Source organism: Haliaeetus albicilla, chromosome 20, assembly GCF_947461875.1.
Source record: "Haliaeetus albicilla chromosome 20, bHalAlb1.1, whole genome shotgun sequence".
Classification (NCBI taxonomy): Eukaryota; Metazoa; Chordata; class Aves; order Accipitriformes; family Accipitridae; genus Haliaeetus; species Haliaeetus albicilla.
This window is the reverse complement of record NC_091502.1, coordinates 6282018-6306708: the sequence shown is the minus strand read 5'-3', so window position 1 is coordinate 6306708 and position 24691 is coordinate 6282018. Positions and strand designations below refer to the sequence as shown.

At 39.3% G+C, this 24691-nt stretch overlaps 1 protein-coding gene across 3 annotated transcripts in view; it reads right to left on the bottom strand.

Moving 5' to 3' along the window:
- Window positions 1–24691, bottom strand: part of ATP8A2 (ATPase phospholipid transporting 8A2) — a 353567-nt gene that overhangs the window by 101406 nt on the left and 227470 nt on the right. For all 3 annotated transcript variants that reach the window (XR_011328953.1, XM_069808117.1, XM_069808118.1), the window contains exons 28-33: window positions 17538–17612; window positions 14702–14824; window positions 13573–13651; window positions 10158–10219; window positions 9759–9815; window positions 5350–5457 (exon numbers count right to left, since the gene is read on the bottom strand). Coding sequence is in view for 2 of the 3 variants with exons in the window: in XM_069808117.1 (XP_069664218.1) it covers window positions 5350–5457; window positions 9759–9815; window positions 10158–10219; window positions 13573–13651; window positions 14702–14824; window positions 17538–17612 (504 nt within the window). In the remaining variant the exon portion in view is untranslated. The remainder of the gene's footprint in view (window positions 1–5349; window positions 5458–9758; window positions 9816–10157; window positions 10220–13572; window positions 13652–14701; window positions 14825–17537; window positions 17613–24691) is intronic.

Here is a 24691-nt window from a genome sequence, read left to right as displayed (position 1 = left end):
TTCAGTTCTGAAAGCCATGTGTGGTTCATAAAAACAACAAACCCACTCCTTCAACAGATGCTTAAAAATATATGCATGCTTCATTATTCTAATTTGTCTGCTCAGAGCCTAGTCCAAAACTGCAGAAAAAGTTCCAAAACCACATCAAGTGCCATGGAGACTGCTGTGCATAATAATAAAAACAAACATGATCAGCAGGCATTAAGGACATCAATCTGCAGGCAAACTCTGATTTCTGCCTAACAGCTGGATGAAGCATTTCCACAGACCAAAACATTAACACCACAATGTAATACGCAACTGGTTGCAGACAAACCAACCACAATCAGAATGGCCGATTTTCTAACTAGCACCAAACTGCGGAAATATGAGAAGCCAGAAAGAACAACTACTGAGATCTCTGGAAAAAGATTCAAATGTAGAGAGAAAGGCAAAAACATTCTGGAAAACACAAAAATGTACATTAAGCTGACAGTGTTTCAGCGTGGATTTGAAAGAGCAGTAACGTGAAACCTGTTTATTACGGTGCAATAATGATTATTATCTTGCCTCCAGGATTTTCTGGTTTTGTTTTGTGTTGTTTCCAAGTCTTCCAAACAATGAAGTTTTCTCACGTGCTTTGGCAAGAACTGAATCAGCAAAATTTAAGAGACCTTCAGACTGAAGGCCAGCTACAAAACTGGCCATGCAACCAGAGTCCATCAGACCCTCTAGATCACCTCCCGCCCTCAAAAACCAATGATGTACTGCAAAAGCTAATGTAAAACTGTCTTGCTAATGGCATGCACATACAGAAGAATGGGAAGCTTTGCTAAAAGAGGGTTAGATGTTTTCTTGACAAACCATTAATATGAATAAGTCTTGCTATTGTCACATTACATGGGATCAGAGATCTCGATTACTGGGATCTTTTAAAAAAGCACCCCTAATCCAGGCAAAGCTGATGCACAGCTTCCTTAAAGTCTGTATGTAAGTAGACAAATAACCTAGCAAGAATTTGACAGTTTAGCTGGAAGAAAATAAGTATCTTCTGTCAAGTATGCGGGCAGCACAAGGAAACAAAAAGCACGCCTGCCACTACAGCTATGAAAGCAGCTCTTACACGTAGCTGTTTCCACTAAGCAGAAGCAGAGTTGGTGGTACAATGATTAACTGGATTGTGATTTTGATGAAGCTTCTCTCAACTGCAGTTGAACAAAATTAACTGGAAAGTGCAGCAGCTCCAACTTCAAAACCTCCAGCCATGAGGAAGCTGGAGGCCTCAGATGAGAAAGGGCTTCCTAATGCCATCCTGAGATCAAATTAATGGGTTCCAAACCCAAAATGATTCTTAAACCCCAGTTCTGAGATGTGCCCACATACAGCACAAAGCAAAAGCGTAAAAACCTAGAAATTACTAACCTGCACTTCGGATTAACCACAACACATGACCCTCTCAAAACCCCAACTCTTTTACCCACTCTCCTCCAGGCTGGAAGAATGAGACCGATACTGACCTTTCTAAAGACATTTCCTTAATGGTAACAACAACTAATGAGGCAGAGACGAAACACAACACTTACATTGGGGGGGGGGGGGGAAGTGACAGCTCAGTAGTAGTTCCTTCTTCATCCACAACCAATAACAGATGCTTCAGAGGCCTGACAGGAACATCCCTTCCCTGCCACCCCCACTCTCCCTTAAAACACTAAAAATACAGTATTTTAGCTTTGGATGGGGAGGTAAGATATCTGTTGTATAAATGTCTGGATCAAGACTCAAAGCGTGATCACATTCAGACACATATATAACATCTTGTATACATACAAATGCTTTCAGGTACAGGTATCTAGGTACATGCATGGATGGGAATTCCTGTACACAGACTTTGATCCATACCATATAATATTATTCCCATAAACCTAAAGTATGCTACAATTCCTATGAAGAAATCCATACGAGAAAAGAATATGAGCAGCATTTCACTCAACACCTGTATGACATATGCAAGAAATGAGCACAAATAATATTGCTCACTGTTCTCTTCGGGGCATGAAATCCTGATCCGCCAGGCAAACAGAATACCCAAGACTGCATGAGAGCAGAATTACTAACTAAGAATTGCTAATGTGCTGATCAACAAAATACCACCGGGTTACAAGCCACAAGACCCAAAAGTTCTGGAAAAAGATAATTTGAAAGGCACTCACATCCTTAGTGCAGCACATTTCTGTACCACCTCTTAATGAGTATCAAAGTGGTTAGCACTTTTTAAAAACATAGGCATCCACTTGTTTCCAACAATCTGTGGCAAGAAGTCATAACTACTGGAAGGTGGGTAAGGATTTACATATTGTACAAAATACTGCCCTCTGGGAGTGCTCATCCGAAGTCAGCTCCCATTCAAGTATCCTGGCTCCTATGGCAAGACAAAAAAATAGGCACTGACTTTGCTCACTGTCACTGTTCTCTGCAAATACAAAAAGAACTTCTCTTAAAAAACCATACAAATATTCAGGAAAGCCAAGAGAGCTACCAGAGGGCTTCCTTTGGTACATTCCTTGGTCTCACATTATTGCTTCTGATACTATTAAAGGAAAATACTATTTGTGTGTCTGAAAAGGTCCCCCCAAAACAGCCAGAGAGTTTATTTCCAAAGTACCAGATGTCATACTATTGGAAAACTTCTGTTAAGGCCTACTGAGACGTTTATCACAGCTTTGTCTTCTTATGTTACATGTATTCTATTATGAATACTGTAGTAGAAACAGAAGAAATATGTTGACTCTTTGACAGCAGAGATTAACTAAGTTGCTTCCCTTTGCCCTCAAGGAGGAAAAAAAATGGTATTATTTTCCCTGTGAGAATGCTCAAGATATAATGGGCAAGAGAAGGAAATACTTAGTGAAAATGGTTTAATAAATCCCAGCAGAAACAAAGCATCTTTTCACATACTTAAAAGTCTGCAAGGCTCCATGCTGACATTTGATGAATGGATGGAATAAAATGTTTTGCACCTCCTATGCCTTCTACTGATGGCATAAAGTCCCGGCTGGCACAGATGCTAGGTGAGCACTACAGTGAAAAACAGCTCCCTTCAAGTGCTACTGGATTTGCATAGTATGAGGATCTAAAATATTCTCGAGTTCAGTTTATTTGAAGATAAACACACTATCGAGATTCAAAACCAAAACAAAGCTGTTAAGATACCTTGATTACTTGCAAATGCAGAAAAGATAGCAGGAGTAAAGGAATAACTTAAGTCTGGGAAGCAGCAAGGCAATTCATTTTACTGAACACGGCCTAACACGATCCCAGCTCATTTCACCATGTGGTGGTTTTATGACAGCAACTGATTACTCAACAGACTTTGTATAAGTTAATGCAAGTGGTAAGCAACTTGCCTTTACCTTGGGAGCTTTCCTTGATTTTAAAAAAAGGATAAAAAAAACCCCAAATCCACTCTCCTCCAGCTGCTGCTCCTTTTCTCAAAAAGACAAGGAAACAGTGATAGAATAGTACTGATCCCCCCAACACACACACTGAAAGCCACACAACAGATTGTTTCTGACTGCTTGTATTCATAAAGTGTCTTTCTAGAATAATGAACAATCCTTGACATCTTTGATGATTACTGACCCAGGGACACAGCTCCACAAGTACTGGACCAGACAATCGAAGTAAATGTGTTCTCCACCAAAAAAAACCTACATGAGATTATTTTCATCTCAACAAGATATTAGTACCACTTCTCAAGTCATAATGTCAGAAAACCAGAGCATAAAACCAAAGTTTAAATAGAAACACTATCTAAAAACATATTCAAGTAAAACCAAAACCTTATTAAAATGAAGCTTTTGTTCCGAGACCTGTGGTTTATGTTGGAGCAAATGTTGATGACCAACACAATACGAATTTTGTTGCAGTTGCAATTAAAAAATAATGGGAGCTACTTTAAAAAAAAAAAGCAACACCAAGCTAAAGCTGATAGCCTAACCCTTCTTGTATGAACGAACAGCTCACCTTATTGTTTGTGTTTTAGAAGGCTGACATGTTAATGGCAGCACTACAAGTGTGCTGTTGAGAACAAGTAGTTCATGGCTCTGCATGATACTCGTCAAATTTCTGCTCCATATGTGAAAATGTGAATTAGAGCTACTGATGCTGTATGTGCTGTGAAACACACAAACATCACCATGAAATACTATCAGAGGACCGAGGCTTTGTCTATCACTTACTTGCTGATCCCAGCCTGTCAGTTGTCACTCTCTGCTGTAAAAAGCTGTCCATGAAAATCTACCATAGCCTCCCTTATCCCCACTGTTCTAGCACAAGATAATAAAATATGTATTGGGCCAGAACAGTAAAAAATCATGCCCGACTGCTCTTGTTGAGTACAAACATGAGAGTAACCTCGAAAACCTCTAACTGGCTTGCCAACACTTAGCTTTTCTAACTATTATTTTCTAGTACACAAGGGTGACATGAGTTAAATATGCTTAGATTCTTTGTTAAAATTAGTTTGCTTTGCTTCTTCCTGTACCATAAACAGCACCTTTGCATTAAGGAAAACTCTAAACTTACTACAAAATACCTTTTTTCTGGTCATTTTGACAGCAGTTCCACTTCTACAGAATAACTTTTTAACATACGTTTATTAAGTCCTTCATTGTTCATGGTAAACCCCTATTTTAAATACACACAAGGCTCTTGAGTGATTTTGACAGGCTCATGACTCAATCTTCTCACCATGGGTTGAAATAATGACACCGAAGGGAAAATTTCACCACCTGGAACTCAGCTGACACTGAAGGAACAAATCCAAAATTCCTCTAGTATTATGAAGGGACCAGTAACATATCAGCTTCCCTTCTGTTTCTGACCATCTCATCTTATTCTCAAGTAAATTCTGGTTTATTTTAAATGAACGCAGGAAAAAAAGGAGGAGTATGAAAGCAAAATATATGGAAGAGAAAGAATCCATGAGAAAAAACCAAAACCTCAAAACAAATAAACTAAATTTCTACATAGCATTTTGTCAAACACACAAAGTCTTACTAGGAAAGCACTAATGAAAGAGCCAGTCTCACTGCTATCCAAGTGAACTAAGCACTGTTATATAGTATCCACAGTGCATATAATCACATATGATACCACTTTTGGTGAGAAAAAAGGCTCTTCTAATGAGGAGATTAAGCTAAACGAATGCAGAGATTAAAAAAAGGTTAAAATTAAGTACAAGCACTCTTACTAAAGTGCAGTTCTTTTCCAAGCATTGTGTGAGTGTTCAGGAAGTAGCAAGAAGCAGTGCTGGCGACAGCGCGGCGCTGCACTGAGCAGCTCACCGCGCAGCTGAACGTTCATACTGACCTGCCCCAGCATGTCTGGTGCGATGGGAAACGTGGGCCAGATGGCTGAGTAGACACCGAAGAACACCAGCCAGAGCAGCATGCTTCCCCAGACGGCCAGGTGACTGAACTGTCGAGGAGAAGGGAAAGAAGGAGAGTCAACACAGGGCACTTCTCCATCCACCTAACCCATAGGTATTTCTCTGTTCAGGTCTCCGTCGGTCTCTCTCAGGCCTGTCTACCGCACTTGGTTTTACACCAGTAGCACAGGTTGTTTCAACAGTATAAACCAGCTCTCCTCTTTAATTTTTGCCTCACTACAGGGTAGACATATGGTCCTCTCAGCCAATCTGTCTTTCTTGGGGCTCCAAAATCTCATCAGATTTTCCTTGGTACTCTGATTTCTCTCACCTAGTGCCTGCTTCCTGTTGTGCACATGCCAGGTTCAACACAAACATCAAAAGGTAGAAATTTTCAAAGGCTCAGGTTAAAGTTCACACGGACCAATCCCTCATGGCAGAGGGCATGCAATCAAGCCATGTGCACCACTCGCTGACCTTTCACAGAGGAAGACTCAGTGCTGCGTAATGCACTACCACAATCAACATCTACTAGTCACCTTTGCTTTTTTTGTTTTAAAGGTGTCCTAAGTGATGCGATGCAGTATATATCTTTACTGCTTCTTTAATCTGTAGACTCACTAAGAGTAAACAAAAGTAGTATTAAAGTGGCCAAGAGCATGTCCAGAACAGACTTCATTTCAGTTGCATTAAAGTGATTTTTCCTACGTACCCAAACTATTTTGCTGTTCAGGATGATTTAAGCTGTTCTACTTTTACACTGCAGTGGATGGAATCAGTAATTTCAGTTGTAACAAGCAACTGAGCTCATTATTGGCTCCAGCTTTTGTGGATGCCAACGACTCCCATGGCTGATGACTTTGGCTCCAATTCAGTGAAGTACCTGCATAAATCTTAATTGCTAATTACATATGGGTATAGGAACACGGGAATGAATTCACACACTGGTTGCTGTGGTGGACCCAGTGTGTGTGTTTAGTTCTCAGCTTTATACTTTCTATCTGATGACTGTACTTGTTGACTTTTTGAACAGTATGTCTAAGAAACAAAGTGTCTGAGTATTGCAGTTCTGCCCGCTGCGAGATAGACACAAACTTCTGGAAGGAGGATAAAGTTGCTCCTCCTCTGGAAGCACTGAGCATCCTCAGAAAGGAGAGCTTTCTCCAGCACAGGCAGTAAAAGCAAACAAGCACAGAGTCTGCAGCACCAGTGCAGTGCAGACTGGCAGATAGCTGGGAGAAACTGGAAGCTGCCTTACAGTAGAAGCATTCATATGGCAAAACATCAGAAGCGATGGAAAGAACACTGTTCTAGGCACTCTCAGAAAGCTGGAATTTTGTTCAACCCTAAAAGTTGCTAGGCTAATGAGCAGTACAGTGGGCAGGAAGATTTGTTTTCAACTGGAGATCTGACCAGAACTGCTTTATTTTAAAACCCCCACATTTTAAGATTCAGTTTTAATGTGAATAAAAACTAAGAGACTGGAAGGTTTTGGTGTTTTGGTTTTTTATTGGTTTGTTTGGTTTTTTGTTTTTGTTTTGTTTTTTTTTTTGGGGGGGGTGGTGGTGTTAACACTTGGAGCAAGGGGGATATTTTACCCTTTCAGTCTACTTGCTTTTCTGAAAACTAAGGACAATTCATGTCAAGATTCTGACTAAAATAAAGCCTTGCCACAGTGAGCAACTGTAGTGCTCAGCTCCCCAAAACACAAGTACTGCAAGGTTGCTGCAAGAACTCATCTTTAAGAAAAGCCAGCCCCATGTAAAGGCAGAACAGCACCAGCACCGCTTTCCCAAAGGACATGACTGACACCTTCTCTTGAGCCGCACAGCCTTCCTTCCAAACAAGTCGACAGAAGGCTCTGGATAGCTTGGACTGATGCTTCCAAGTTGCAAGCTCCTACAGACTTTATGATTAAAACCAGCAATGATAAAAGCAAGCAGGGAAACCAGTCCAAGACACAGTCTTATTTTTTTTAAGAGGTGTATTTATGCTATTGAAATGACATTGGTTTTTTTGTCTCCCTCCTGATTTTCTTCCCTGTCTGCTGGTAGGACAGTTTGAGTTTTGCAGCTTTTCACCTTGCCCTTTCCAGCTCAGCAAAGACTTTGCTCATTTAATGCTGTCTTTATCTTCTCTCGTGGTTGTCCCAATCAAGTCTTCATCTCAGGCTTGTACCTGCCTGAACTGCTTCTCTACCTTTAAAAGAGCTTCTGCTTTCAGGAAGAGCCCTTCTTGCCCTGCTTGAAAATGTTCCTTATACTCTCACCCCACCAACCTTTGCACTGTTGATTCTCCACTGATCTCTGTCATTTACCCCTGGAGAATTCATGTACAAAGCAGAAGTGAGTCCATCAGATGTGTTAAATGAATGAGAGTCAGAAAAAAGAAATCAAGGCTCTCACATAAAAACTAGACATGCTAAGGCTATCCTCTGCATCCTATTTACCTGAAATAGTTCATATAGCATGGTAAAGCAGTGAAGAAAGCTGTAAGTATTTGGGAAAAAGCCTAGTGCGGTGTTCCAGATAGGTAACACATAACATGAAGCTGCTTCACACAGCTCCAACATGCGGATTTCGTTATGCAGCACGTTACCACTTTTACGGAAGCCTTTCTTTCCACACTGCCGACTGGATATACCAGGCTCCCAGCCACTTCGAATCTGCATTATTTATTTAAAGCTTTCAGCTAAACCCATCATGTTCTCCCAAGTGGCAGCATCCCTCTCACTCTCAAGAACAAATTGCATGTAACCAAGCCACTTGATGATGGAGAAGAGGCTTAACTCAATGTTGTACATTTAATACTCTTCAAGTAACCTAAAGATTCTCTGTGTGTTGATTCACTCACAGCTGAAACAATAACTGTAATCAACATCAGATTCCAAGATGATGAGAGTCACTGGTCCAAGCAATGGGACAGGAATTAGAAATGTATATAGAAAAACGCTGATTCTAAACACAATGACTTTTTTATGCATAACAATAATTTCTCCATAAAATGCCAGTGTTAAAGAAAACTGAGATCTACTAAACGTTATGGTATCTTTCAAAATAAAATTTAGATAATAAGGGATCATAATTATTCCCAAGTGACTGAAAAGACACCAATTACCCAGGGAAGGGGAGAGAGGAGGAACCATCAAATAATTCACAACATAACAGGATCTAAACTGGCTCACATGCCTCCAGTGCAGACTTGGATACATCCTCTTCTCGTGCATGAGGGATTAATTTAAGTATTTTTGCATTTTAAAATGTTGGTACGCAACATAGAACTTATGCATAAGCAACAGCAAAAAAAGAACAGATTTTATTTTCAGATGAGAGAATGAGGCAGAGAATATTAGCATCTCCCTAATAATTAAATAACCTATACAGATAGTATTTCATCTTTAAAATTCAGAACAGACATCAGCTCATTAATCTTAACAATTCCTCTGGGAGGAATGAAAGAAAACATTTCACAACTAACAGAAGCAATGAGGTTAGGAGATTTAAGCCCAGCCCCTCAAAGAAACTGCTAAACTAAGAATATGAGAGTCCTCAAAACAGCTTTGTCTTGAGGGCAGCGTCTTAGTATGTCATGAAAACTAGATTCCCATAAGGCATCTCACAGGTGGGGAGAAACAGGGACTCCATCAAAATCAAAAGATTAGTGTTTCAGAGGAGCTGGGGGAAAGAAGGGGAGAAAGGTGTCAAAGGTTGATCAACACAGGAACCTTCCTACCCTCCATATTCTTCAGAGGTCACTGCCCTGCTGGATTCTGACACCTGTCAGTAACAGAGCTCGCTCTCACTGCAAGTAAATGTCTCAATCTAGGAATCAACATAACCATTTGACTAACACCCTTATTACACTAAGCTTCCAAACAAAAAAAATCTCATCCAATGTGAAGTCACCAGTGCTTTTTACTAGCTTCCAAGACATTTTCAAAGCCCAGTTGTTTATCTATGCGCAGACACCTTTCGTTCCTTATTGCATTGATTTTTAAAGGGGCTACAGAGTACAAAGATGATGTTCTTGATCTATTTCCTTAAGCAATTACAGTAGTATGTTGATTTCATGCAAAATTTACTCAATTTTAAATAGGTATGTTGGCAATATACTTCTAGTGTTCTCTTCCTACTTCTGACAGGTTGCCCTTTTTCATCACAGATATCATGGGATCTACGAGTTCATTCTCCTCTCACATCCATTACTTACAGAGCTTTGCGACTTATGCTGACAAGATAGATCCAATTAAAACACTAAAGCCTCAAATGATTTTTAGTACTTCTTTTCTGTATTAATAGTCACTGAGGAGGAACGTGTTCTAATAAAATAAGATATACTGGAAAGTACTTACTCTAGTCCACGCAGTTGTTTCTAAGCCAGCTTTCAGACAAACAGTGACTACAACATACTGCAAGGAAAGAAGAAAGAGACACCTTCAGTACTAACGCTCTCAAATTCAAAGGTGTTCATTGCCCGATCTCCCCTTTACACCTAAAAAGTTACTACCACTTAGGTACCAACCCAGGACCTTGGCAGTGTGGGATGGGGGAAGGACAGAGCAGAAGATACTGTTGGTGCACGTCTGGAAAAAAAAAGAAATGAAAAAAGAAGGAGGGAAATCATGCAGACAGCATAAGTTTGATTTTATTTTACTTGTACACTTTCTTCTGGTTTACATCATTTTCTGATGGGATAAAAAAACTGTAAAGAAATTCTACCACTCAAAAATTGCTAGGATACACAAACTTACAGTATAAACTATGTTTCCAACAAATAAATAGTCAATTCCCTGGCCATTTGTGAATACTGCATCTGAAAGGAAAAAAAAAAGAGAAATTATCACATTTGTTATCAGTTTATTAACAGAATAGAAGAAATAACAAGGAGATTTTCAGGAGAAAATAACTGGTCCCAACCTTGCCTTTTAGAACATTTAAGAGCACTTTTAGAAGCTGTGAGATAATGGTAATGCAAAAGTTGTCGTAAGCCAGGACTGAGACACGATGCTTGGATAGAGCATATATCCATAGTCCTGGTTGCCAGAAGCCATTCTAGCAAAATGGGAAGTGTTTGCCAGACCCTAACGCGTATTTTGCCCGTAAGAGCTGAGCTATGTCAGCGTCACTTGTTCTGTCACCATCTGTTCTGTACTACTTATTGACACCTTTAACAAATCCCATTATTTGCTGTGCCTGTGAAGAAAAAGCCTGTAAAATACCAGCTGATTTGTGGTGAAATAGAGCCGAAATAAGAAAAGCCGCAAAGGTTCCATCTCTAAAGGACACGTGTAACATCTAAAATACCTTACTGGAGGTTAATTCTGTACCTGAGCAGCATTCAGTCTACGCACCCTTGCCCTAGTCAAGCGTGCGCAAGGGTAAGTACATGTTAATCTACCGTTTGAAAGTGCCAACCGTGGCAATACTTCAAATGTCTGTTTAGTCTTTCTTAGTCCTTGTTGAATAAAAGCGGAACACCATGAAAGCACATTCGACAGCCACACTAATGCCAAATGAACTTGTACTCACAGGAGCTTTCAAGCATTACTCAAGCATGATAAGTAGTGCTGTTTTCACAGGTTTTAAGACAACTGCTAGAGAAATACACAAACAGCAGGGATGAAAAAGGCTTAAGATAAAACCTTGGACCTGTTCCTAAACACATACTGCCTAGCACAGTGCTTCTACTACAAGGGTACCATTTTGCCAGATTTATTTGCAAAACTGGATCTGACATTCTTAAACTAGGGTCATCTACTTAGTTAACTACGTTCCAGTAACGTAGGCCTCCAGGATCAGTAATTATTAAGTCTACAGAGAAGAGTCCCTGACACCCTGACCTCTGTGGTGAAGACTGCTCGGCTTATGGGCAAAAGGACTATATATTTAGTCAGTGCAGTTACCCCAAGCTACTTGTTATGTTTTTCTTCTACAATGGCTGGATGTGGTTGTCTCCAAAGAACTGACAGTTTGTGAATGTTCTCCAGAAGTTGCTGCTTCTATATCCCTGCTTTCTTTTCTCTTTGAAACCCCAACTACTAAGAAACAGCACCAGATAGACTAGTCACTAACATTGCAACAGGAGCTAAAGCCTGAGACAGCTTGGTTAGGAACTGGTTTGTTTCTAGCCGCTGGCATCTCTATCAGCCCAACTCCTCCCTGGTACTCTGTGGCTTCGGGCATTTACCACATCATTCACAAATACACATCAAGTTTTAACAGTCACTTCACTTGCTCTTTCCTCTAGTGTCAATGAAAAAGGTGAAGAGCACCAGAGAATTGAGCCTTCCATGTCCAGTGAACCCTGCTGATGCCAGCAGTCTCAGTTTATTAAGAAAAAGGCATGCCTAAATACATATTGGTTTTGATAGATCTAGAATAAACTGACCTAATGACTTTGCTAATATATTGTTCTAGTGCAACAACACAGTGCATATTTAAATAATTGAATAATTTTGGTGTAAATCTCAATTTTTTTAAAGTTACATTTTACTGCATTAAGTTAATGCCTTTTTCCAGTGATTTCCATGACCTTCCACTTTGGGAGGCTAAGCAGTCCTGAAAGGAATGATATTTCTGTTAATGAGAACAGCAGGACGCTCAGTGAGCATTCATTTCTAAAGCCATACAAGTGCCCATTCATAGACTATATGCACTTCACATTCTAAGGAACTTGAGAGGTTAAAAAACATCCCAATGTGAATGGTGCATTTTTGTCTCTAGCACTGAAATCCCTTTTTCCCCTTGGAAAGACAAAGAAACTTGAAAATTCAACATTCATTCCTCTTCAGAAAGCAAACTAAGCAACCTATTCAAAGGAACTCAGTAAGTTACCATTTAAGCAGGTGAGTATTCCAGTCTTATTTTAATTGTTGAAATTAAAATTACATTATCTATTTAGAAATTAGTTAGAAAAACATTTATGGAAGACTAAAACAAAACCTGTATTTTTCTTTAACTGTAACCACTACAGACATCAGCCTAAAATTTCTGAAGTGGGATTTAAAGAAGAGCTAGTCGAGATTAACATTTCACATAGATATTTTTATGTGAAACAGAACAACAAAACCCCTCAAATCAAAACAAAAACCAATCAACCATGAAAACCCTCTCCCCAAAACTGAACCGAGCTCCCAGCCCACATACGGAGAAAAGGGAAGTCCCTTTCTTGTCTTGTCCATCAGACAGCATGTAAAGCCACCACTGCGGATACGATACTGACACTTTAGTCAGGTAGAGGAACATGAACCTGCCTCCCAGAAGTATCTTTAACATCATGCCTCTGATGTGAGCATTCATCTTCTCTCCCTTTCCATTTCCTTTCACCTCCTCCCCAATTAACCCATCCTGGAGCTGAGAAAGTTGTCCTGAAATTCGTGTTTTCCAGGAAGGAGTTCCAGTTTTGAAAAATTCATTATTTTAGATAAATACTATTCGCCCCTGCCCCAAAATTCCTCATCTGATCTAGTCCTATTTCTTACAACAGTAAAAGAACAGATTTCCCATGGTTCTTCCTGCCCACACAACTATATTGCAAAGCTAGGTAGGAACCACATGGGATTTACTGTTCCCTGAAATACCATGTAGTTGCATTACCTTTCATGGAAAGCAAGATTTAATAAGACTAATTTGTACAAGAAAAAGTCTCATTTCCCTAATATCTCTGACTCTTGATCTGGTCTACTTCCATTCTAGCCAATTAATTTTTTCCACAGACTTCAACAGTAGTGAAATGTCTCTATTTTATCCTACATTTTACAGTACTGTGTTATGGAATGGGAAAGGTCCAACAAGATATAAAGCAAATGGTTGTAATACAGCTGCTGTAAGTACATTATACAGTAAAAAGTTTAGATCTCAACCCACTACCAAAAAAAAAAAAAGGGGCATTTTACAGAACATTATTCACTATTCGAGTAAGACTTTTTGGCAAAGCAGCGGTTTAATTTTTCACGTGTTAAACTCACTATATGAACAATAATTATGTTAAATTAGAATAAGTTCTGAAAGCCACTAGATAACTAGCCAAGTTCAGCAGCTACAGCCTATTGAGCTGTCTGTCAGCATTATTTTCTTGGGACTTGTCACGACCTCCTGTTCTGCAAACACACTGGCTCTCTGAGACTGAACATCAGTTACTGATGGAAGAAATAATGAAGCCTTTACCATGCTCCAGCACTTTCAGTGGAAACCAGAAGAGAATGATGGAATGGATCAGGGCATTGATGCAGTGACCCCAGAAAACCTGAGGGAAAACAAACCAAGTTGTCAGTGAAGTCCAAAACTCTTGACCTCTCTCTAACTCCTAACAAACATCTCATTGTGTAGTTAAAAGTCACACAATGTTTGTCCTGAAGTGAAATACCTAAACGTCTGCAGGACCTATTTGCTCCTACAATTTCTGCTCTTTCACAAGAAAACACTGGTCGAGTTGGATGGTTTTATTCTAACAACTTAAAATATAACAGGCAAGCATGCTTGCAATTTAAGATCTTTATCAAAATACAGCAAACGGAGTCACCCTTCTTTAATTACCTCAAAGAATTATATTAAAAGATTCATCAGTACTATGACATGTTTTATTTTCTTTTAACGGGCAAATACATTGTGCTTCACAATGTTTCACTTACAGATAATGCTGTTTTGCACAAACTAGAGCTTTACGTACTCTACAATTTCCTCTCTAAACAAATCAATCGTACAGCTTCCTCGATTCAGAAGTACATTTAGATGTGCCTGTTATGGAATAACAACAGAATTGCGAATGATGGCATTTTCCGGCTTTAAATAGCAAAACAAAGCGAAATGTGTTCTTCAAAACTCAAGGTCCAAATAAACCAATTCAAATTTTATCTTCCAAAAGAACTATGGGAATAGAGCTATACTATTTGTGAAAAAGCCCTCTAGTAGAGAGCATTATGACAATTTGTATATTAAATAAAATCCAGGTGATGTTATCTAGTTCCTGTTAAAGTGGTAAACTCACCACTTACCAGTAGTTGTGAATTGAAAAGTCATACTCTGATACAAATCTTATTTTGAATTGAAATTTATGGATATTTCAGGACCAGTTTCAGTTGAAGCCATAGCAGAAAATCCTTATTTTAAAAAAAAGGACTTTTTTTTTAATAAAAAATTTAATCCCTTGAAAAGAATGGGGAGGCAGAACAATCTTAATCTCAGTGGCTAGCATAAAGCAGAAGTAACAGTGGGGAATAAGTTATTTTCTAAAAGAGAAAGACCTGGAAAATCAGAATGCATATGGTTATTCTTAAAGAAACAGACTTTTCCTTACCCTTGTGTTGAACCCATCTGCATTTTGAGTAATTTTGTATAACTGTGGAAATCTAAGCATACTATCTTGAGTACACGATCGTTCAAAAATTCCCAGAGTAAAGGGTGGCAGCGCTGTGAAAATCTGCAAGGAAAGCAAATACTAATTAAAAGCAGCTATTACTTTTAAGTGGATCTCAGATAATATTTCAGTATCTAGACAATAGCAAAATTCCCACAGGCTTCAGTGAAGACATATTACCAACTAGCATGTTATTTGACATAATTTTCCAATCTCCAAACAAGTCCAAACATGAATTTCAGCAATTCATAACTCTCAAATATTGACTTATGAACAAAAGAAACATGAAAGAAAATTCGGACTATTAACCAATTAGCTTAAACCCAAGAAGTTAAGCGTCATTAGCTTCTGATGTACCAGCTAATCTAGCGAGGGTAAAACACATCAGACTACAAAGGAAAGACAACACGTCCTTTTTCAAAAAAGCCTTGTGGGAATGGGTTCAAATATACCTGCAGTTGTAGCCATAATTAAATATGTAATATGCTTAACCAAAGCTAAGTTTACAGACAATGCAAATGTGGAAATCACATTAAAAAAAAAAGAAAAATCACTGAAAGACAAGGCCATTCTGTATTATGGTACTTTCGGGATTCTCCAGGCAGGCATGAACTGATAGGAAGAAATTAACTGCAGTATGTGTCTGTGCTATGGGTAGACGCTTAGATGACCAAGCTTCGGAAGCTCTCCAGGAGAGGCAGCAGGACACTTTGCCAGAAGCAGAGTAAATTAGGCTCTGCCGAGTCCCACATTGCTGCTCTTAAAGTGTTTCCAGGATCTGAGGCAGCTCATTTAAAGCCAGCTTGGGTATCCATGTTTCTTGCAGTCTGCAGCGCAGGCACAGAGTGAAAATACCAGTGTGCATGCCTGAACGCTAAACTTCATTCACTTCCTTTTACATCAACAGTTTATATCAGAAAAATCATTTCTAATCCTATACAAACATGTATTTTTAACAGTTTGAGAAGTGTTCTTGAAGTTAAGAAGCAGCTTGAAGTTACGACTGTTCCTAGCACGTAGGCATGTTTGCAAAAGTGGTTCCCACCAGCAGCGAGTGGCAGTCAGGGAGTAGAAAAAAGAGCAACACAAAGGACTAGAGACTAGTGAGAATCATTAATTACATCCCTAGATCCAATGGGGAACGTGCTGCTTTTGCTCATGAAGTGATAAACCAGATGGTTAAAACAGCAGCAGGCTAGGGGTGGGGAACTGAAACTAAGACCACTGGTCCAACACACTTCAAAAAAGGGCATGTTCTCATACAGCTTTAAAGGTACTTCCCCAGGTTTCCCATGCTTATAGGGGCATTTACACTCACTTGAATAAATCTTCTAGTGGTTTTGTTTATGAAGGTAAACCTCCAGTATGAACCAGTGCAAAAGCAGGAATTACAACGCTCTGATGGTTTCCTATACTTAATATTTTAGTGAGACTACTAATGAAATAAAGGGGTTAATCAGCAGAGAAGAGAATGACAGAGCTAAATCCACTTAAAAATCTAACTCCTTCAAATTGTGGAAGTCCCTAATATCCCACTAGCACTTGATTCTTCATGAGTCCATGCGGCCAGTTCTAATTTTAGAAAATACCGACCTTATAAAACAAGGGTTAGTTTCTACATCACTGATTCTAGAAGATGAGTTTCATCCATGAGCTTTATGTAAGGTAGATAGATCCATCAAATCAGTTTAAAGATAATAGATGCAAATATCTAAACACAAATGACACAAACTGAGTAACAGTCAGGAAATTAGGGTGAAGAGAATCAAGGGAGTGGAAAATCCCTGAATAAGTATCTTCCACAGAGAATATGAAATCTTACGGAATATGAGGGTTTGTGCCATCATTTTTAAGATTAATGTGACAGAAGTTAAGTGTTTCTATTAATACCACTCAGTGATAGAGATAATTTGCTGGCTTTTTCTGTATTACCATATATTTGGAATAAGTCGCCTTAAAGAAAAAAAAAAATTAAACTTCCTCCCTTCGAAGAGAAATGCAAAGGATTTTTCAACACTGACAAAGCGTCCTAATGGCTTAGAAATCCAGACACCAGGCCACTCATCAGTAACATTACAAAGGTAACACCATTGAAAACACCAGCACAGGTCTATGGTATGCTATGGAACTTGGTCCCAGAGATCCTCTAGACTTCAATATTATTGATTAAATAATATTACTGATTCAAGTGATGAAGTCACGTGGCACAGTGTGGGACTCTGCAGAGTGCAGTGAAAATCAGAAATCACTCCTGGACTGACACATCCTGCTCTTGGTTCAAGTGAAAAAATGCTGGTGACACAGCGATGCTACTTCCCGTTCTGTACTTAACGTAGCATAGGTCAACCCAAAACATCTGCATGACACTTCTCTGAGCATCTGTTACAGGGTTTGAGGAAAAAAAGCCAACCCAAAACTCAAAGATTAAGACTCTGTATCTATTTTGAACATGAACAGTCAGCAAAATATTCAGTATAAAAGACTGAATATGCTTTCAAAGAAGAAATTAAATTCCCATCTAAAAGGTGCAGAGTTTTATGGAAGTTATATTAGGCCAAACGTGTATTTCCAAGGCATTTTCTGAAATCTATTTCTGCGATCAAAACACTATCCAAAATGAATTATTTTTTTCCTACCTCAGAATGGATCCAAAATGGATTTTACAAATGAACTCACCTTTCCCGACATACATCCAAGACAGTTACCTGTGAGAAATGGGACAGCAAAATAACATAGAAGTCCCAAGCACTATCAAGTCAAAACATGTAGCACTTACCACATTATACAGACCAATGCACCACCGCTCAAATAAGATCTGCCCAGAAAATCCATTAACGAAAGCAAACCAAAGCTGAAACAAAGACAAGTTACAAGAAGCTTTAGATTACTACTGCAGTACATGTTTCCATTTACAGCAGAGGAGAAGGACGTGGAACAGAGACCACTACCTGGAGACAGCTGCTTGTCATTCTCTAAAAATAATTATCAGCAGTGACAGGCAGTTACTCTCTTCTAAAGTCTTACATTTTAAATAGTGCCAGAGTACTGCTTATTTAAAATAAAATACTCAGGTGATGGAGCAATTTGCTGTATTTGCATCATTACTCTAAAAAAACAAATGGCCTCAAACTATTTCAAAATCCTTATTGCTGGCAAATTAACATGCTTGAAGCGAGAAGCCAGCCTCATTTCCATCATGGTTGGCAAAGACCAGAATTTTTAAGGTAAGCATGTTTTGATGGACGCTGTGCTTCACTTGCGTCCTATTTTTACAGTCCCAGAATTACAGTGATACCAACTCATCAGTTAAATAATCATATTATGATTTTGTTGTCCATATGATGTAAATATTACTCTTTAATAAACTATCAATTTAATAATTAAACATTGGAAGAGGTCGCCCAAAGAGGCTGTGGAGTCTCCATCCTTTTACAAGTTTACAAAACCCAACTGGGCAAGCCCTGAACAACCTGGTTTGAATTCACTGTTCACCCTACTTTAAGCAAGAAGTTGGACTAGATGGCCTCCAAGCTGCCTTCCAACTAATGGGATTCTGTAATGCCACAATCCCAGAAAACCACTGTTAGCTGCAGTGCATAGGTAAAACTCTTTTCAGCATTTCCTTGGACCTAGCTTCCTTGAGACTACTTCTTATCTTGTTTAAGCAGCTTTTTGAAGCAAGAGCTGCTTTACTGGGTTAGAACAAAGTTTCAGTCAATGGGCATTGAAAGAAGCTTAGGAAAGACTGTAAGAAAGAAGGGAAAGAATTATTTTTTCCCAAGTAAACTGGAAACTGGAAGAATAATCAGCAGTTTAAGGGCATCCTGAAACAGTTTGCATGTCAATCATTGCACTTAATAGATAAGAAAGCATTTCTGTGAATCTGTGGCTGTAGTCCCTTTTAAAATCAACACTGCACCACAGCACTTCATTCAAAAGTAATTCAACACTGTGTGTGGGAACACTCCCCCTCCCCACTCCCTTTTCAAAATGTTTTGTCTTGCATTTAGTTGACAAGTTCACACTGCACTGGATGCACTAGGTATTGCAGAGCAGTCAAGTGATGCCGGCGCCTATTCCCTTCTCACCGCCTCAGAGCCCATGGAACTCACTGCCAAGCACCTTTTCTGACACCATTCTGTCACTCATACAGAGCAGCACTCTCCTACCAGCATAATTTATTCTCTGGCTCACTTGCACAGTATTAGTGTCCTAGCAAAACACTTCAGATAACAATTAGTTAACCGTATGTCATCTGATCTCTTCTCTGCTCCCACCCAAAACGGATATAATTAGGAAAGAAGACAAGAGAAGATAACAAGACTGCATCAAGACCTACAAATTTTTTCATAGATGCAATATCTAAACAGACTGGGACTCTTCAACATGGGACATCAGCAACTTAAGGGAAGATTAAAGTATTTACAAGATTGACAAGAATAACAAATAGATGTTCAAATAGGCACTGCTGCAAGGTGCTAGATTAACAGGCTACACAAAAAGAAAAAGTGAAATGTTTTCACACAATACATACTTGATCTACGGAACTGCCTGCCAGACGATGCTGTGGATGCAAAAAGCAATTAGGAAAAAAAAAATCACAAAAGGAAAACTGTACAGCAGATGAGTCTAACAGAGAACTACCACTGTTCACAGCAGATCAGAGACCAGGTTAGCTGGACTCTTATTCTGAACCTCTACAGCTGTTCTTACATCTGTTGTATCACTACTCTTGTTTAAAATGAATCATCACTCTAATGCACTCTCACTGTTCAAGCGAGAATCAATGACACTGATATCAACTCATTTGCTTATAGATATGCCTTGCACAGTAGGCCAGTTATTTAAACTTATTTCCTACAATTTTTTAAACTTTCAGCTGCTCCTTCTAGTAGGGAGTTTCTATCACTTTCACCCTACATTATTCTGAGTTTGCACTTTTCTATACCTGCTGCTCTTCTTGCAGCATGTAGTTTAGAAATGCCCTTGTAAGCTTTCTTAAAGGCCAGCAATTTCATTCTATTTCCATATAGTTGAAATGCATCACCCTAGTATAAACTGCAAAATATTTCTCCAGTTTCCTAAAAAAATTTCCTCTTTCACATTGTTGGTCATGCACTAATTGAAATTAAATAAGCATTTCAGTGTTCAACTCTCCAGCTCTGTCCAGAAAAAGGACAATTGTACATCCCCAACTTTTTTCATCACTTCTACTGTATTGATACCTTGAATGATCACTGCTCTCTAAATCTCACTCTAATCACTCAATTAATGGCCCAAAGTAGCATACAGACCACTCTCACACATGGAGAGTTTCAACCACTTGTACGCCTCAGCTCTTCAAATGAAAGATATGAAAGATCTTCGGCACAAAGCCTGAGGTCCCAAAAAGAAACCACAATTAATTTGCGGCTGTCAGGTAAGGAACTTGAGGGCTGCTTCTCCTAGGAAGAAACAGAGCTTTAAACAAGCATACTCCCTGACACTTAGCAATGATGCTTTAGGCATTTATCATCTCCAGGCTTCTTGCAATTAATTGCAACTATGAATGAGGGCATCAATCCTAGAAAACATAAATAGCTCACAAATCAGAAGCCTGTCTGCCTAGCTGGCAACCTCAGCCTGTGCTCTGCTCAGTTTTCTAGATCCCACTGGGCAAAGCAAACTTCAAAGGTTTGGTAGCAAATGTTGAGGCCTTTTATGACATTGGCTCATGCTACTTAGGAAACCATTGCTTTCTGAAACCATAGCCTCCCACAACTAGTCCTCCAGCAACAGACTGTTCTGATTTTCCATCAAGATGGTAAAACAAAGCAGCCAGACTTTCTGTAGCTGGCCCATGACTAGAAGAAAAGCCCGAAACCAGGCAAAGCTAACGTCTTAGATGCACATTTCCCAACAAAAGTATTAGCAGTAATGAAGTGAAGATACAATCATATAAAACTTGGAAAAAGCAAAGCTATTAAGATGCCTCACAAAGCAGCAGACTGTCAAAGTACAAGTGAAAAATACTGCCTCAACAACCCAACTCTTTCTATTCAAGGTTCCTACTCTGCCACAATTGGGTGATGCAGAATTCATTAAAGACCCTGCCAAAACCACCTTGAGGTTAGTCAATTACTATAAGAGAATATTGAGAGGAATGCGTCTGACTGTGGTAAATAGGTATCTAGGCGCCACTATCTTTAGTCTTCTGCAGCACCTTTCAACACTGAAAGAATTTTCTACAAAAAATTTTTCTCCTTATTTCAAGGCTGGTATGATTTAGATGGGCAAGAACTAACATTCAGAAAGTTCGATGTTCTGCTATTTCAAAAACCAAATTAGAGCTATTTTTCTTTTGGCAGGATCCATATAGGTGAAAATTAGAAGTGAGAACATTCCCAATGCTTATGCAAGTCTGCGTGCACCACACGCTCCAAACAGAGGGCAAAAGCTGTAACAGTTACAATGCACTGTAAATAACAGCTATGGTTATCTTTTCCAGAGATTCACGTTATTGAATGCCAATCAACAGAAAGAATGTCATATACTTCCTCGGTATCTTAATGTCAAGAGTAAATCAGATACTCTGCGTAAAATATACACTTACTTCAAATGTAACACAAGCCTTAAATTGTCATGCATGGTTTAAGGACCAGCTGTGTGCAGAGAGAGTATGGTATTCTTTCAGGTCAGCAAAGGAAGAAAAAAAAAAAAACAAAACACAAAACCCAAAACAAACCACACAACAAAAAAATCAAAACAACCCTTCCACCTCAATGTTCCTGTTAACAAAATGTACTAAATGTATTTGAAGTTGCAACAACCCATGCTTGACTCAGACTTGGTAAGCTGGTAGGAAAACTTGCCAAGTCTGCCTGGCTTGCCAAGCTCCAGGGGTTTGCAGGGCTCAACTCCAGTACTGCTATGAACAAATGGACCCAAAAGTTATTAAACTGCCTTTCTGGCTGGAAAAAAGAAACCTTTTCACTTTAACTATTACCTGACTGCCAAAAAGCTGGAAAAGCTTATTTGTAACTCAGCTACAAAATATATATATTTTTCTCCCAAAGAACAAGAGGTCCAATTAAATGTAAAGAAATTCAGACCCAAGGCTGAAATCTGGGTTGATATATTGCTGAGCTTTATTATAGCAGATACTGCAAAGATCTGAAACCAGGAGATACTGTGCACAAAAAGTGGAACATGTTGCAAACACGTTGTAGCCCATGTTTCCTGCCTTGAAGTGTGGCTGTATTCTTTAAATAAAAAAACCCCACTGCTGAAACACTTGATGCCAGCTGTGATGTGGGCACTTCGCCACTAGAGAAGGCGGAGGGGGTGCGGCAATCAGACTGCTGCCTCCTTCCAGAGGTCAACAAAAGCCAACAGATGGTAATACTTGGTTAATATTGACTTGACCTGCAGGCAAACTGAGGATCTCGAGGTAAAACAGTTCCGCGCTGCCATTTTGAGCCACACAGCACATCCACCTGCTCTAGAGTATCTTCTGAGAAAAGATCAAGTATTATTTTCAAAAAATATTCCCACTTGAGCAAGTTGGAAGGCAATTTTAATTGCATTATTGCTTCATGCATAATTACCACAACATTAATGCCTGAAATAGCAGGAACTAATTTATTTAAGTGCTCTAAGGCACTGGGATAGCAAATCATCTATTCTAAATGTGTATATTTATGAAGTCTTGATAATAGACAGCTTAATGAGTACTAGAAATGTTTTCCCAATGCTGCTAAAGGGCACAGAAAGCTAATGTAGTCAGGGTATCAACAATTGCCACAGGCACCAATTATAGCCAAACTAGATGCCTTTACTATTCAGAAATGAGTTAAATTTTCAAAATATCCTCTCTCAGCACACACACACTTTGCATGTCCTTACCAAATAGGCTCATTTACAGTTTGCCTAATAAAGCAGGTTTGTGCGTCTCCTGTGCAGTTCATTAATAATGCATCCCGATTAAAAATCTCTCATTACAGATGTCTCTCTCAATGCCAGGCTCTTACTCCTGTCCAAATGCACACAGCCTTAAAATAATCCCTTCATTAGAGAATGCACAGCACCAATTTTATAGTATAGGTAAAAAGCTTTATTAATAAGAATTGACAGGGTAGGCATGGCTGCCTGAGACTCACTTGATTTGCCAAAGAATATTTCCCTTGCTCCTCTTATTCTCCCCACCATTATTAACTCTTTGCTGAAAAAGAGACTGATGTTTTTCAATTGAAAAGCATTTGCTCTAGGTTTGTGCCCCCCAAACAACTGCTCATTTAAGCTTAAAAATCATCTCCCATCTTCTCCCCAACTGCTAGCAATTATTTTTAGTTTCATGCTGCTTTTGTCTCATTAAAAACCCCCTATGCATTTACTGCAAAGCTTGATCAGATAAACAGGTATCAAAACAACCAATACAAGAGAGATTTCCTGACCTTAAATACTAATTTATTAACTAAGCCTGAGCAGTTATTTTTTCTATTGCTGACTACAGATAGACAGTTCATATTTCAGTATACTAAAGAGCACAGTTTTATCAGCTTCGTCTTTCTCTGCTTATAGAAGAGGCATATGCAGAAAATTTGATTTCTTCCTTATACATGTTGTTTCCATGCTCCTCTTCTCTAACTGATCAACTGCTGACATCCTTCCTCCAAAGCACAGGTCGCATTCAACAGGAGAGGCAAGCACAGAGCAGAACAGAAGGGAGAGAGGGCCTGAGGGCCAAGAGGAACATCACCCCACAGTTCCACAGACTAGCAATTCTTACAGTTTAAATCCTCAGAATAATTCTGAAGACCTCAAAATTAAATAAGAATTAGCTACCCTCCTTTTTTTTCTCAGTGGTTATCATTAGATAGCAATCATGTTTCTTGCCCTGGGAGTTCTGAATACCGTGGAAAGATACCACATCTGCAGATGACTCTGCAGTATACGTAAAAGGACCTAGCCATTAAGACATGAGAAGACTGCCTCTTCCAGCAACATTTGACCTTGATATACCGATTAATGTGTTTAAAAAAACCCCAACAAAACATAGCAGGCCATGCAAACTCCTCCTCTTCACAGTGGGGTGGTGTTTTTCTTTTTTTGTGTTCCTTGAATTACATGAACATCTAATCAGTATGCCAAATTATGCATTTAATATTTACGTCACTGGTAAAATGAACATGCAGCCCATTAGAACAAATTTAACAAAGCTCTGTAATCTGACTTTTTTTTTTTTAATTTTATGAAACCAAGTAAAGAAAGGGCAAGATATTTCTCCAGCTCTTTTGGTGTGAAGCGTTCCAGGGACTTAGTATTTCTCCAGCACACTAACTGCTGCAGAAGCAAGCCTACGATAACATGATTAGAAATGGCCCATGTTGCCAAAGGGCAGATGTACTTGCCAAAAGATGTGGTTAAACTTAGCGGTTCCTCAGAACATTTCCCTTGCAGAAATAGAGCCAGCTCTATTCTGAGTTTATTTTTTCATCCTTAAGTCTTCTGGAGTATCAAGAAAGCTGACACTGCTACACTAGAATCGTCTCATCATGTATATATGTGACACCCTAGAGGTAACAGGACTCACATACTGACTTCTTAAAAATCAAATGGAAAAAAACAAGGCTTGGGCCAGTTCACTCAAGCCCCATGAGGATGCAGAGTTTCCGCATGCCTGCATGGTCAAAGGGGTCCAAACCACAGCCACAGCAAGACTATCAAGACTGATGACACTGGGAGGTCTCCCATCGTTATCCTACAAAGCCAGCAGAGCATCCTGCTCTGGCTGGAAGTCAGGCCGAGAAGGCTGGAAGACGCCAGCCAAGAAGAAACGAGGCAGGAGCTTGTTGGCTACATTCTCCTCCCATCCCTTTTTTGAGGAGCGAGGTGGGCTCAGCTGCTTGGTTGCCAAGCTGGAAACATCATGCCAGGCCACTGTCTGCTGCT